At 34.2% G+C, this 15,208-nt stretch overlaps 4 protein-coding genes across 4 annotated transcripts; 2 read left to right on the plus strand and 2 right to left on the minus strand.

The window, feature by feature from the left end:
• Positions 1-236: 236 nt before the first annotated feature.
• LOC142527633 (protein NAR1-like) lies at positions 237-4,306 on the minus strand. Its single transcript, XM_075632477.1, has 11 exons — positions 4,002-4,306; positions 3,532-3,614; positions 3,152-3,305; positions 2,847-3,036; positions 2,426-2,552; positions 1,959-2,115; positions 1,818-1,867; positions 1,566-1,737; positions 1,208-1,334; positions 1,017-1,108; positions 237-612 (listed from the first exon to the last, which is right to left on the minus strand). Exons 1-11 carry the CDS (start codon positions 4,086-4,088, stop codon positions 460-462), a joined length of 1,392 nt encoding a protein of 463 aa, XP_075488592.1. The 5' UTR covers positions 4,089-4,306; the 3' UTR covers positions 237-459.
• A 666-nt stretch (positions 4,307-4,972) lies between these two features.
• Positions 4,973-6,214, minus strand: LOC142527781 (CASP-like protein 2B1). Its single transcript, XM_075632711.1, has 3 exons — positions 5,820-6,214; positions 5,579-5,711; positions 4,973-5,380 (listed from the first exon to the last, which is right to left on the minus strand). The coding sequence occupies exons 1-3, from the start codon at positions 6,047-6,049 to the stop codon at positions 5,129-5,131; spliced, it is 615 nt and encodes a 204-aa protein (XP_075488826.1). The 5' UTR covers positions 6,050-6,214; the 3' UTR covers positions 4,973-5,128.
• Positions 6,215-10,916: 4,702 nt separating this feature from the next.
• Positions 10,917-12,288, plus strand: LOC142526151 (uncharacterized). The gene is made up of 3 exons (XM_075630407.1): positions 10,917-10,965; positions 11,193-11,407; positions 11,548-12,288. Exons 1-3 carry the CDS (start codon positions 10,917-10,919, stop codon positions 12,286-12,288), a joined length of 1,005 nt encoding a protein of 334 aa, XP_075486522.1.
• Positions 12,289-12,437: 149 nt separating this feature from the next.
• Positions 12,438-13,229, plus strand: LOC142526153 (uncharacterized). The gene has a single exon (XM_075630408.1). It carries the CDS (start codon positions 12,438-12,440, stop codon positions 13,227-13,229), a length of 792 nt encoding a protein of 263 aa, XP_075486523.1.
• Positions 13,230-15,208: the final 1,979 nt, after the last annotated feature.

Below are 15,208 nucleotides of genomic sequence, written 5' to 3' on the forward strand. Positions count from 1 at the left end.
TTCAATTTATATTTAAACATACATTTAAATTTGTTACTCACACAACGGTGGATGTCGTCTAAAATAATGAGAGAATATAAACTCCGAGTTTCTAAAAATCGCGTGTTTCCAAAACACAAATTATTCTTACGAATTACGATAAAGATGTGTTTTATGGCATAAAAATATTTGGTAGGTACTCGTAGATCATATTTAATTTAAGACCTCAAATATAGAGTTAGAAAGAAATCTTCCACTTTCAATTTCAAATAGTATCAGTTGCATGAAAAAGGAGTAGCAGCACAAGGTTTTTTTTCCCCTACATTATTTTCGTATATATAAACAACAAAATTTAGAAAATGTGTACAAAGACTGGTTGCCCAAAAAAAAAAATGTTGTATCAAAATTGGATTCCTACAAGACCTGAGGCCTGAAAGAGGAATAATATAAACACCACTGGGGCATATTGAAAAACGCATCTCACCAATTTTGCAACTGAGAGGAAACACTTTTCGTAACGGGGTGGTATTCTGTATAAAGATGTCTCTTGGCCATCTCTGAACCAGGTTGCCCCAGCCACTCATCATATAGTCTTTTGATTCTAGGATTTTCAAAAGGATCGGCCGCCAATACCTAAATATTAGGATATGTTAGGCATTTATAAGTCAATTAAAACTAGCAAGCAAAATCAACATTTTATCTAGAAGAATACAATGGCATATATATGATTATGAAAAGAAGCTATCCAATGCATCAAATTACTGTTTTGATGAAGATATTCAGAATTTTTTCTACGCAAAATTATTTACAATAATGACATCAAGAATCACTCCCTCCCACCCTCGGGCACAGTTGAAGAGCATTACAGCTTTATGTTTTCTCAAGGATGTTCTGATATGAACGAAAAATAAACTGATCCCATCCATGCACATTATTTACTAACATCCATCCGTACCATCAACTAAAAGTGAACGGAATTTCAAATTTGGGCAAATTCTGAACAGTCATTCAGACTTAACCCACTAACAGTTACTTACACTTTCTGAATATTCTACTTCCAACAATTGAATCAAATCTTTTGCAGATTCGCCAGCGACTGGCTTGATTTGACCTCCACCATTCAAGCATCCTGTAAAACGATCAAGTATGATAAAGCCAACTAAGATTTATAGAAGTAATAACACGATGATTTAGGATAACCTTTTATATGCCAGGACAAAAATATTACCTGAAGGGCACGCCATGATCTCCAAAAAATGGTATTCACACTTCCCACTTTTAATTTTTGTAACAATGTTTCGCAGGTTCCTGAATCCATAACACAGAGCAAATCTCAGGACAACTTTACCCTGTACCTGCATTGCAAGAATAATTTTTCATCAGAACACATAATATAAAAATGGAATTTTTTTATTTGAAGAATGTGTGAATAGATGGGCTGATACGATATAGAGCAGACAACTTCATGCTTCTTGTATCAGAGGAGACAATTTCAGTGGTCAAACTAGAGCAGTTTCCAGAATCAGACAACAATTCTTCCCAAACCACAGAAAACAGTGTCCATAAACTGGATATATTGGACTTACTTCAAGAGTCACTTCACGGAAATCTGAGTTTCTGATAGTCTTATACTCGAGGGGACCTTCATTTTCCTTCCCGAAAAGCAGCTTTGCAGCGTATCTGAACACAGTGTCAGCATATCCTCCAGAACTTCCATGAACTCCGTAAAGATGGCCATCTTCATCTACATTTGACAATCTGTCAAAAACCAAAGTCACCCAATTAGTCCCTCACCACATCCATTTTCTAATTAAACTAGAGATGGTATAGAACCTTACAATTCATCCACAGGAGATTCCTCCAAATTAGTTAAATTAATAGATCTCAACTGCAACAATAAAACAATAAATTTTTAGTCAGTAAATAAAAAGTAGATAGAAGAAACGGGCTATTTCAGACTGCCACCACCAAAAACTAACCTTAATTAAATCTAAAACTTCTCCGGTAGTCAATACAGAATCAACTTCTGCAATTCTTTCACCATCAGAGTCCAATTGGAACACAAAATCATCACGAGCAGCCTCAAGTTTTTTGTCATAACAAGGCATAATAGTAACATGATAGATCTCCTCAGGCCTGCCCAAATATACAGTCAAGCAGTAAACATTAAAACACAAATCCTTCTCCAACCTCATGCTTTCAATATAGCCCATATGACTTATAATTGCGATTCACAAAAAATAAATAATTTCCTAACAAAACCAGCTAAAATGCCCCTAGTAAGTTTCATGAAAAATAAGTTGTTTGAAGTTCTAGTATTTTTTGTAACAGCATTGTCACAATATTCTTGAGGTGGCTCCAGAAACCAACTCATACCATCCAAAACATGAGCATTGTGAAGCAACAGAGCAAACACTTATGAATATGATGCAAATTAAGGGATCACCTGTGACCTAATTTTTGGAACATGTGGTTTTTAATGGCAGCTCCAATTGTTTGTTGAGGACTTTTCACCGAAGAAATATATGGTAAGATATAGGATCCGAGAGTTTTTTCTGCGTAGCATATCCAACCTGCAATTAACATCACGGAAAAGTCAAACACAGACTTTGAAATTGGACACACCGTAATTCAATCCTTAAACAGACCAAATTTGCCGCAGGTCACCCTCAATTCTCCTTCAGCAAGGAAAAAGAAAAAAAGATAGATTTTTCAATCCATTAGGCATGCCATATCCAGGTGGGTGAAAAAGTGATTGGCATCTAACATGGGTACAATAATTAGAGATTTAAACTAGAAGACCGAAGGGCTGGGAAAGGGGAAAGGGGTATTTTATTTCTTGTTTTTATTTAGTGGAAATTACATACCGGGACATGCAGATGAAATCATAGGGAGCAGGGCTGATTTTGGTTTCTCCTCATCAATTGTACTGCATTTGTTATAACGTTCTATGAATTCATTACATGACTCTATAAGTGTTAAATCCCGACTGCAGCTCGTATCAAATATGGCTTTCACGCCTAAGGACTTGAATAATGTTGTGAGCTTTCCAAACATCTGAAAAATGTTTAGTTTTTGGTAAGACCAGAAAACATGAACCTTAGAAAATAATCACTCGACAGTATGGACAAATGGAAAACGTGAGAAGTTCGGCATGTAACATCTTACTCACCTGGTAAGGAGAAAGGCCAAAATGAACTGCAAGGGAAGCCCTGGACTGAGGAGAGAGGGAGACGATGACAGCTTTTCCTTTGTTAAGGTTGGAAAGAAACTCATCTAAACTTTGCCTCTCAAGCATAACCGTCTCTGCTGATGTTATGCACCCGCTGCATATACAACCCAAACATAAGTTTTTTTTATCTTTCTATTATAATCTATTCGGAATAAGAAGCAACACAAGTTAAATACTCTTTTCACACCTTCCTTCCAAACAGTTTTATAGTTTTCTATTCCACCCCAATCTTTTCTGTCTCACGAAAAGAATATACACTCACAGACAAAAGAAGAAATACATTTAACTTGAGCATAAGCGCCGGCACAAGTCTAACTTACCTGCATGCTAAGCAGTCTTTGAGGGAAATAGTCACTGGTTCAGTCTGCACAGCTTTAGGAGCACTCCTTGCTTTTCCTACACTCTAATTCATAAACAACTATATAATGAATATGTTGCCAGCAAACTACTAAAACATTATAAACAGAAATCCCCTAAAGGGAAGCAGCGAAACACACGCACATTCACGTATTTTAACAGGGAAATACGTGTATTTACCAATCGTCATGCTCATAATTTTACTTCCTTTGAGCTAGGATAACAGCAAATGATTAAGTAAAAAATATTTACGAAGCTGATCATAAACTGTTTGATTGCGGAATACCAAGAAACATCACTTCCCAAGAATCAAGGGTCAAAATAGAGCCGAAAAGCATTATCGCCGAACAAAAAAGCACAAAGAGATAATACGTCAAATATTAATTAATTTGTGTTTATAAAAAACGAACAAAAAATCAGAAGGACTCGTCACCTCGGTTTTAATAACACAACCCTGAGATGGTGCTATGTAATCGTTCAAATCCCCAATTCTCAACGTAGCTGAAAATTTCTCCGACATATTTATCGTAAGTGTGTTCGCAGAAAACAAAATCGAACGATACGCACTTGATTGTGCTAAAAAGAATCTAAAGAATCAATCTTTGAATATAAGCACTGCGGAAGATCAGGATTTGAAGCCTCGTAGGTTAAGAAAAAATTAGGGCTAGAAATTGCTGAAACAGCTGAACGGGGTATGTGGCGGTGAAAACGGGCTAATGTTTCCCGGAGCTGTGTCTAGTAGCTGGGCGTAAAATTAAAAGTCAAATAAATTTTAATCTTTTATTGTAATAATTTTTTATTTTAACAATTAAATTTTCAAATTAATTTTTTTTATCGAAAGCATATAATTATTTAAAATTACACATAGGACTGAATCCAACAAAATAGATAAATATATAATTGTAAAGTTCAAAAAGAAATATTATTTTATGAAAATATATTCACCAACAAAATCATATAATGAGAATATAATTGTAATTTTAAATAAATTTTCACCAAATTCAAATTCACCATTACTAATTTTCCCTAATTTTGGATATGATTTACATTAAATGTACACATATTTGCTATGAAACTTTCTATTTTAATGGTAAAGTGTGTGTGTACTTTGCATGTACTAAAAAATTTACTTGAGAAAAGTAATGATTGCATTTACAAAATAAGACAAGAATAAAAACAATACCAATCAAACCCAATAACTGTCCTTTGATGAAACAATGCAAATGGAGATTGTGTTTGATTAGGTATGTCGATAATTCTCTCTTGTATAGCACAATCTCTTCAATTATTGTCTTGCCTAGTTTGTCCATGTGACACAACCTTAAAATTATTCTATTGTAACTCGAATAACGACCTACATAGCAGTGCAAGAGAATCTTAAGTTTTGTCTAAGATACGACACCCTTTAATAAGTTGTAGGTTTTGCATTAAAAATATTGGAACTTGTAAACTTCGCACGTAAAGCACTGCACCGAACACAATCCCAGACTCCCCAGACTTCCTTTTATTACCATAGTACATATTCTACATTCAAAAATAATAACAAGTTTGTCCTATTAATCACCATCCTCCGTTGCTCTTTCCTTTGTTGTTCCCATACAAGCGGAAGAGGCTGAAAGCTGAAATGGCCGAGAGCACCACCATAGAAAGGCTCACCAGTAACGAACTAGCTATGCCCTCCCCGACTTGGTTGCAGAATTTGCCATACATGTTGCAGATCTTCATCCATTGCATTTCCGTCTGCCCGAATTTCGCAAACACTGCCGATTGCGCGGCCGCTGCCACCGCTGCTAATGTCACGTAAGCCATCACCTGGAAATTAGTCATCCACCAAAAGTATAAATTAACAAAGATTTGACCTTTCCCCTATTCACTAAAAAATTCCCTCTCCATGGTCTAAAAAGCTACTTAAATATCTTGAAAGTTAAAAAAAACAAGAACTCAACAGGTAGATGCTCAGGTTTTAATACAAGTCGACATATACAATCTTACTGCAGCACAATTCCATACCTGATCTCCAGAGAAAATGGCCCAAGCTAAGGGTTTGTTGAACAGAACACTCCCTCTAATCATATTCACAACGCACCTCAAAACTTGCACCAGAGAGTAGGCAGCAGCTAGCCCATTCGCTACGACCAAGAAACTGCAAATATTCAAAAATAAAAAATAAAAATGGAACCATGGCTTTTAGTAAAGCAGTAACTCTATATATATATATAAATTCATACAAGTAATTTTGCATAGATCTTACACAAGGGCTTTCATGTCTGTAAACTTGGCCTTCTTCTGGATCGTGAAAATCTCCTTAACCTGAGAATCTGTGCCTATAAGAACAGCACCAAGAATGGCCAAAGCAGAGATCACACACCTCAGGACCAGTTCCGCCAGCCTCACCCTCCTATCGATCACCTTCAAATTGCTCCCATGGTATACAGGAACATTACCGGGACTGGGGCTAACACCCACATTAAGGTAACTCATCTTCACCAAATTCTTTTTTTCTTTTTTACCAAGCTTTTGCAGCAAGCAGTGGAAGAATGATGAAGTGGTTGGGAAGCCCAATCCAACTTCACACAACGACAATAAATTTTAGTGATAACTCGACGATTCAATGCTTACCTACCTACATTCCACCACTTATATAGAAATCACCCAAAAGTAAAAAGGAAAAAATGGCCCATAAGCTAAGCTCCAAATTTCCAATAACTAAATATATTAAATCAACAATATGGACTACCACTAACAGCCCTTTCTCTATATATTTTACACGTGCCTCGTGCCATGATAGCGGATGATGCTCACTTGGTAAGACTGCAATATATATATATATATATATATATATATATTTTTTGCATAACCTGTCAACCCAAAAAAAATCTTGATAAAAACTCGTATTCCAAAATTTGTTTCTTTTAATCGGTAATAAAATTTTACAAATTATGTTTCATAGTAAAATTCTGTTTATATAATCATAGCGTCTAAACACAAAATTTTTAAAAAATCTATAAGTAAACAACGTTAAACACTATTTTATTTGTAGTTTTTTAGTTACAAGAAGGAAGGCTATCGTAATTAAGTAAAATAAAATAAAACTGTTTAGTTCAAAATAAAAGGCGACACATGCTATGCCTACATGTCGGATCCATGTCGGTCCCCTAAAAAGTAGAACTTGAGAACTAGGACGTAAACGAATCAAACCGTTTGTGAGCTATTCGAAGCTCGATTCGATAAAAGCTCGTTTGAGCTCGTTTAATGAGGCTCGTTAAGACAAACAAACCAAATTCAAGCTTTACAGTATTCGGCTTGTTAGCTCGTGAACATGTTCGTTGGTAAATTCATGAGTAATCTTTTAGATGAAAAAATAATAGTTTTGATATTTGATTTATTGATTTTGCATATTATTTATGAAATATATAGAAAAATCTATTAAATTTATTTATTATAATAAATTTACAAATTTTAATAAGAATTATATATTTTTCTTTAAATATATAATTTACTTTTTAATTAATTTAATGAAAATTTAAATGTATATTTCATATTTATTAAGCTTGTTTAGACTCGATAAAGGCTTGAATAAGCTCGTGAGTCATGTATATATTCGTTAAATAAAGCTCGAGCTCGGCTCGATTATAAACGAACCAAGCTCAAACATTCAAGAGTTCGGCTTGGCTCGACTCGATTACATCTCTATTGAGAACAATCCCACCCTTTTCTTCAAATTCCACGTTCGAGTTCGAGTTTAGGGATAATTGAGATTTGAAAAAAAGACAACGTTTTTTTTATCATTTAATTTTTTCGATTTATAATAAAAGGTTAATATTAGATGTTATTTCACATTATAACATAATTTATAAAATAGTTAGATCAATTCGTATATAGGATTATTTCAGTCACATGATTATGATATGGATATGCATTAATTTTCATTGCAGTATTTCAATCTCCATGTCGCACCCTTAACAAATTTGTTTAGGAGTACAAAATGATGAACAATAGGTAGATAACTAAAACATTAAATCAAATTAAGCTAAACTCCCATTCAAGTACACGACTTAAATTAATTTCATAATTTCTGTCGTAAAAATATTATTAAAATCAAAATATATGCATCGTATTTGGTAGATGTATTAATAGACCGCCAAAGTTTTTTTTTTTTTTTTTTTTGTCTCGAGCAGTTTCCTATTAAAAGGTTTTATTTTATTTTCTTTAAAATTTATATAAAAAATAATCTCTACATAACATAGATAAATCATCCATGGTCACAAATAGATGGCCGTTAAAAAAAATATGGGCATCATGTTTCATATAGGAAAATGGGTATTTTAATTTTTCTATTTAATCAGATAAATTTATCTAAATTTTTTGTTTATTCGATCATCGTTATCTAAAAAATCTATGACCAAATCTTTTTTGCCTTTTCCGGGTGAGTGGTTTCAACTATTAAATTATTATACTCGTTTTGTTTCACTAATTTAAGCAAAAAGCATACCTACATGGCAATTTGAAGAGGATATTTTTTAAAAAAGAAACTAGTTTGATCGAGATTATTTATAAAAAAAAATATTGTATTAATCTATAATTTAATGTAAACATTAGCTGTATTATTCGTGAAACCATTAATTAAGTCCCATATTTAATTTGTTTAAAAATAAAAAGATATCTTTTATTTTTCAAGAAAAATAAACTTGCGTATACCATATGCAAGAGGGACGGGGCCAAGCTTCTCGAGCATTAAATGTTTGCCTGATCTAACATCGAAGAAAGGTTATCAGATATCTGAGACAGCATTTAAGAAAGCGCAGTAAGATTGCTCTATTTTCTGGGGAGGGGCTATGATTTCTTGTTTCAAGACAAAATATCGAGTGGATCGGAAAAGATAAGAAGGGACAAGACGAGAGTTGGGCACATTTAATACCGTGGTACCGAAATTATTGGAATTTTATATTGCGCATGGTACAAGAAATGAGGAGTCTAGAAAGATAGAAAGTGTGTGTGTGTGTGTGTGTGTGTGTGTGTGGGGTAGGTAAACGTCAATTCCTTAGAGCTCATTTCTAGTGTTTTGCAACAAAATTATATATATATAAAATTTAAAATGCATCGACCTTTTAATTCATTAATTTTGTTGGTTCAAATAGTGTCCCAAATATTGATGAAAGATAAAAGACAGATACGCAAAATAAAAAGATTTGGTCTTGCAGAGATGTATGATTTGATGAGTAGATGAATGTTCCATCAATAGTCAGGAGTTCGATTCTACAGTCAACGTTTTTTCGAACGAGTTTGTCACACATGACTTGCCCAATATAGTTTACGCGACTGACATGATTTGTATTATATTGTGTTAATTTGATGTTTTATCCGAACACATCGAAAGATAACTATCACGAGTTCTCGTGTAAATAATGATCAGGTTTGAGGATGTTTTGATCTTTATCGAGAATGGTCCTCAACTTGTTATAAGACAACAGGGTTCACTTTTTCATTTTCAATTCCAGGTAAAGATTGTTCAAGAGTGTCTCACACTCAGAGGACTAGATTAAACATGCATGGAATTTAATATTTTCTGAAGAGATTGAGGAGGAGCTGAGAGTTTCGAGACATCGTATGCTATTCCCTGTAAAGATCGCCCCCCTGAACTGATAGAAGGAGTGTTGTGATTTAGACGCATTACGTAATGTGGAAATTCATCCAATTTAGCACAGACTTCGCCATCATTTTCAGTATAGATGAAGGTTGATGTCATTGTATGAGAAACGTAAGTCATAAATAAATTGAATTGTCTTAATAGTTATTAAAAAAAATCAAAGAATAAAATTATTTTTAAACAATTAGACAACTCATTAGAACGTTTATATATATCACACACACATAAATATGAAGAAATATTTATTTATGTGTAATTAATCAAATATTTATTTAAAGTACACATATTATATTTCCATGGTGAATTGATAGTGAGATTTGCATACTGGGATCGAGACCGGTGAATACTGCAGTGGCATTGAAATAACAACCGCCTCCGTGCTGCTTCATATTTTGATAGTAGTTGTTGAATGCATAAGATGCGTGATCCTTGGTTGTGTTGGGGGAAAAAACATGTCTGGTTCACTTGAATTGTGCTGCAGTTTACACCATTGCTAAATGCCCAACTCAGAGCTTTGACCAGATCATCTTCTGATGTTTGATCATCTGCGATGCAGTAATCCTCAAACTGTCCATCTTCCAAACATGTATAAATATTGATGAATCGTCAGAAGAGAAAAAAATATTGCACAGACATAGAAAAGATGAACAGAAAGACACCAGAATTCTGTGATACCGACAGCAATAAGATCAAAGTTAGTTTGATAATCTTCATCTGCATTATGGAAACCAAACATAAATCACGGAAATGGGAAAAGTCGATGCAATAAGCAAAATGCAAGAAGTATATAAACTGAAAGTCTCCTTCAGGCAACGAGTTCAGCTGTAAATTAACTAGAAATCCCAGTCTTATCCTCACTAATAAGACAATGTTGTCAAAATAATCTCCACTGGTAACACATTTTGACTAGGATTCTAGCCTCTTTTGTTTTCATGTAAGTTAAATACATTGTTACTATAACACAGACATCCTCCATTGTTTAAGTTTTCACATGGCCTCGGTTACAGAGAGTACACAGATCTCTAGACCAAAATTAAATTGAGCTTGATCATACATCTTATGATTTAAATAACAGCCAACCTCTAGCCTTTTTTTCTTGAGTTGGGGGAAGAACTGTTACAATTAGGTCTCGAGTTTGAGACTTAATCCAAAACTTGAAATTTTGATGTCACATGAATTAGGACAAATTACGTTTTTGGTCCTGTAATTTGCACTTTTTCTAATTTTAGTCCTGTTATGAGACAATTTACGTTCTTAGTCCAGTAATTTATAATATTTTCCAATTTCAGTCCTTTTCCCCCAAAATTGAAATATTCCTCCGGAAAATGCATAGCTGGCGGCCGGAATGCTGAGCTGTAATTTGAATTGGGGTTTTTGATTTTTGGTGCCTTTTTCAAAGTACACATAAGTAAATAATATAATAGAAAAAATAAAACTAAATCCACCTCAGTTTAAAAATAAATCAACAAACATATTCCAAAAAATTAAAAATCTTTTTTTAAAAAAAACAAGCATATTTTCCACAAAAAGCCACGACAACATAAAAGATTAAACCCAAAACAATTTTCAATTTTTGTCTCCAAATCGCGATGCATTTCTGAATCCAAAGAAATCGATGCAACTCAGAAGTCCTCTTGCTCGAAGAAATTACAGAGAATTTCAATCTTTGACCTTTGTGAATCCAGAAGTCATTTCTTTGAAATGAAGATTCGCCACTCAAATGGAGCGAAACTTCCTCCACCAGAATATGGTTTGATTTCTTGTTCTATTTTGAATATGCACTTTTTTTGTGGTCCATATGTGTTGCATCTTCTTTAATAATTATAATCTTTGTGGGTCTGTGCATTTTAAATGCTACGTTTGTCCTTTGGCAGTGAAACAAATTTTTTCATTTTTGTGTATTTATATTCTTCATGTTTGCTAAGTAGGGTACAACAATATATATACTAAATTTTTGTCTATATTCACCTAATGAAGCTGAAAGGCACGAGGACTCAAGTGAAGAAAATGAAAATGCAGTGGATGATAACATTAGTTTAGGTAATGAAGATGGAAGTGATGATATCATAGATGATGATAATGATGAGTACAACGATTTTTTTATTGAGACGGATGACGAATGTGATGATAATTTATTCACTGCTAATGTGGATTTTGACAGTGAGTGGTGCAGGGAAAATAATGGCTCAAAAGTTGCTCTGAAAATATATATGGGCGAGGATTCAACTGAGGAGAATTTAATTGACAGTGAAGAAGAATTTAGTAAAATAGAGATGGATCAGATACATAAAATGATGCAAATGAGTTTCCTTCTTTTAATTGTTTACAACAGTATGATCCAAATTTTGAGTTGGGAATGATGTTTAGCAACAAGAAAGAATTGAGAGATGCAATACACTCACATGCTATAAAAAATAGAAGAAGCATTAACATTACAAAAAATGACAAGATCAGAGTATATGCTAAGTGTGCAGCTGAGGAGTGTGAGTGGAAGCTTCATGCATTGAAGATTAGTGAGGAATGCACTTTTCAAATCAGGAAGTACGTGGCTAAACACACATGTGTGTTGAATTTGTATGTGAAAAATCTTAAATCAACTTGGTTGTCTACAAAGTACATGAGCAAAATTAGATCAGACCCAAAAAGAAATATGAAAGGCTTTAGAACTGATGTTATGGAAGACATTAGATGCATCGTATCAAAGTCTCAAATTTATAGAGCAAAAGCAAAAGCAACTCATCTTGTTGAAGGACAAGCATGTGAGCAGTATGCACTGATTTGGGATTTTGCAAATGAGGTGAAGAGATCGAACCCTGGGTCCACTGTTGTGATTGGCACTAATAATGAGACTGACGAAAATAGGTTTGACATGCTTTATATGTGTTTGTATGCATCGAAAGTTGGATTTTTGTCAGGATGTAGGCGTTTTATTGGGGTCGATGGGTGTCATTTGAAAGGACCGCATGGCGGGGTGCTACTATCAGCTGTAGGAATTGATCCAAATAATAGTAATTTCCCAATTGCTCTTGCCGTTGTGAACAATGAGTCATGTGAGACATGGGCTGGATTTTGAGTTTGTTGAAATTAGATTTGAATATTGAAAAGGATTATGAATGGACATTCATGTCTGACAAGCAAAAAAGGTTGATCCAAACATTTAGTGAAGTATTCCCAGGGGCTAACAATAGGTTTTGTCTTAGGCACTTGCATGAAAATTTTAAAATGGCTGGTTTTAGAGGTGAAGCATTTAAAAATGCATTATGGAAATGTGCCACATCTACAACGGTGAATGATTTCAGCAGAAAAATGGGAGAAATGAGAGATATTGATTCAAGCGCTGCTGATTGGTTTAATGACAAGCCACCAATGTATTGGAGTAGGTCACACTTCACAACCAACTCTGTATGTGACTTTTTATTGAATAATTGTTGTGAATCCTTTAACAGCAGTATTTTGGATGCGAGGGATAAGGTCATATTGTCAATGCTTGAATCGCTTGTTGAATACTTCATGACAAAACTGCAAGTTAACAGGGATAGGGCTGAAGAAAAGTGGGAAGGATTGTTTTGCCCTCGAATTAAAAAACTAATCGAGAATAATTTGGCAAAGACTGGGGATTGCATGCCAATTAAAGCAGATAACTTTCATTACCAAGTTTCATGCTATGATGGGAGTAAGTACAGTGTAGACTTAAAAGAATGGACATGTGGTTGTAGGAAATGGGATTTGAGTGGAATTCCATGCAACCATGCTTTATCTGCTATTTTATCTCAACGATTGAATTATTTAGATTACGTGCATAAATATTATAGTTTAGCCACATACAAACAAGTATATGCCCGTACAGTGATGCCACTGAATGGTAGGAGCGAATGGCAACCAACAGGAATTATTCCAGCACTTCCACCAAATTTTGGGAGACCTGTTGGAAGGCCCAAACGAGCAAGAAGAATGGAAAGAGATGAAGCTATTGAAACAATGAAGAAAAAACGAAAAAGCAAAGCAAAGACATAAAGAAATGATCATGAAATGAGGAGGCAACAACGAATAGTGACATGTAGCATTTGTGGTATTGAGGGTCACAATAAAAAAGGTTGTACTCGAACTGAACCAGTAAGGCCAGTGGAATCCGAACAAATCAAACAATCACAAGAACATCCTTTAAGCCAACTAACTGAAGAACTTATAAGTCAACCATCATCCAAGTTACCGGTATGTGTGTCATTTATTATTTTTCTATAATAATTTTTCTCATTAACGTGGTTTCAGACGAGGAGCAATGTGACGTTTGATGACAACACTGTCAGAGGAAATGTGGCAAAGAAATCAAATATCTATCGTGGCAATAATAGTGTAAGCTAATGTTTTATTTTGTGTTTAGTATTTCAAATATTGTATTTAATAAAAAATAGTCAATTTGTATTTTATTTAAAAAACCTACTTTTCACAGGGGAAATACAACAATATGTCTCAACCAATTGCTCAAAAAACTACATCAATTTATCCATCGAGGTCTCTGGCTCCTCCATCTGTGTATAAACAATTTAAACAATGTCAAATTCCCACGAATATGGCCAATATAAGGGCACCTGCACCATTTGTTGGAGGAACCTACAGACAAAGTGTCAAACCATGCACCAATCGTTCACACATGCTTTCAAAGTCAACCACATTTGAAGGAGGGCAGAAATTCATGACAATGTCCAACCTAAATAATTCGGTATCTGAAAATGATAGTGGCGTGACAACAAAAAAGAAAAAAGAAAAGGCTCCTCACAAGTGAAAGCGAATGAAGTGTTAACTTTTTGGTTACTTTTTATATTGCAGCCCCATGAAGAATATTAGATGGTTTTTGGATATTTGAACTCATTTTGTGTGTCATTTATTTGGAGGTTGTTTTGGTTAGTGTTTGCTTTTTGGCAAATATTTTGTACATTTCATGTTTTGTATATTTCATGGATATTGAAATGAAACATTGGCATTGAATGAACAAGTTTCAGTTATGATTAATTCATATGAAAGTTTTTTATTTTCATGGATTATTTTTATATGATTCCTTCTGGGAGAGTAACAAAACTGATGAGAAGACAAAAACGAAATTGGAAAAGTGGCTCAATCTGAAAGAAAGTCATTCCATTGCTGATACATTATCGAACCATGGTTTTGAATGGTTGTCAATGAGGAAAATGTTTGCACTGATACATAGAACAATAATACATTGATTCATAGTTTAATATGTTAATCACATGTTCACCTTCACAATAACAAAATAGATTACAACACTGCTATAAAATCTAAAAAGCTTCATATTAGCACATGAAAGTTAGCAAAGTGACGGTAGAAGCAGATTTCCTAAACATTGTAGAAGCTTTGCATCTTCAAAACATAAAAATCTTCAAAATCTTCATCTTCTGCGTGAACAAAATCACCCATCAAAACATCCACAAAACAAACCAAATCAACCACGGTAGCACAAGAATCAACTTCAAAGTTGTGTTCTCCCTCGCCATTTTTCGATTTTCTTCTTCTAGCACATTTATCTTCCGTTTTAATCCTGGAATTATGTTCATAGCTCTATAACATATCGGTGGATCCTCCCAAGCAAAAAAGTCACAGCCACCCTTCTGTAAAAAAAAAATAGACCAAAATTGAAATGAACATTTATAGTACCTTTCTGTAAAAATTTAGAAACACATGAGAGGAAACAAAACCAACACCACCTTCCAATCTATGCAGCCATGAAACCTCCTAACAGGGTTATCATTTGTCCAAGAAGTTCGCAATACCGCTCGTTTCGCACACTTACAGAACATGGAACCAGTTTCATACGCTGAAGACATCTTCCTATTTCGAATTAATTCTGGACCGGCGTGATCTTCCAACTTCTGCGAGAACACTAGATTTAGAGGTTTGGGGGAATTTGGTTAATGGACGAGAAATGTATCGTGATTTGGAGAAGGATAGGGTTTGATTTCTTATGTTTAAATAATTGT

Source organism: Primulina tabacum, chromosome 15 (genome assembly GCF_025594145.1).
Source record: "Primulina tabacum isolate GXHZ01 chromosome 15, ASM2559414v2, whole genome shotgun sequence".
NCBI lineage: Eukaryota > Viridiplantae > Streptophyta > Magnoliopsida > Lamiales > Gesneriaceae > Primulina > Primulina tabacum.

Coding starts and splice junctions, on each gene's coding strand:
- LOC142527633 (XM_075632477.1), bottom strand. CDS start 4,088: ATGTCGGAGAAATTTTCAGCTACGTTGAGAATTGGGGATTTGAACGAT. Junction 3,306..3,531: donor AAAGACTGCTTAGCATGCAG/GTAAGTTAGACT, acceptor TTGTATATGCAG/CGGGTGCATAACATCAGCAG. Junction 613..1,016: donor AAGTAGAATATTCAGAAAGT/GTAAGTAACTGT, acceptor CCTAATATTTAG/GTATTGGCGGCCGATCCTTT.
- LOC142527781 (XM_075632711.1), bottom strand. CDS start 6,049: ATGAGTTACCTTAATGTGGGTGTTAGCCCCAGTCCCGGTAATGTTCCT. Junction 5,712..5,819: donor ACAGACATGAAAGCCCTTGT/GTAAGATCTATG, acceptor GAATATTTGCAG/TTTCTTGGTCGTAGCGAATG. Junction 5,381..5,578: donor CCATTTTCTCTGGAGATCAG/GTATGGAATTGT, acceptor ACTAATTTCCAG/GTGATGGCTTACGTGACATT.
- LOC142526151 (XM_075630407.1), top strand. CDS start 10,917: ATGAAGATTCGCCACTCAAATGGAGCGAAACTTCCTCCACCAGAATAT. Junction 10,966..11,192: donor ACTTCCTCCACCAGAATATG/GTTTGATTTCTT, acceptor CACCTAATGAAG/CTGAAAGGCACGAGGACTCA. Junction 11,408..11,547: donor GGGAAAATAATGGCTCAAAA/GTTGCTCTGAAA, acceptor TGTTTACAACAG/TATGATCCAAATTTTGAGTT.
- LOC142526153 (XM_075630408.1), top strand. CDS start 12,438: ATGGCTGGTTTTAGAGGTGAAGCATTTAAAAATGCATTATGGAAATGT.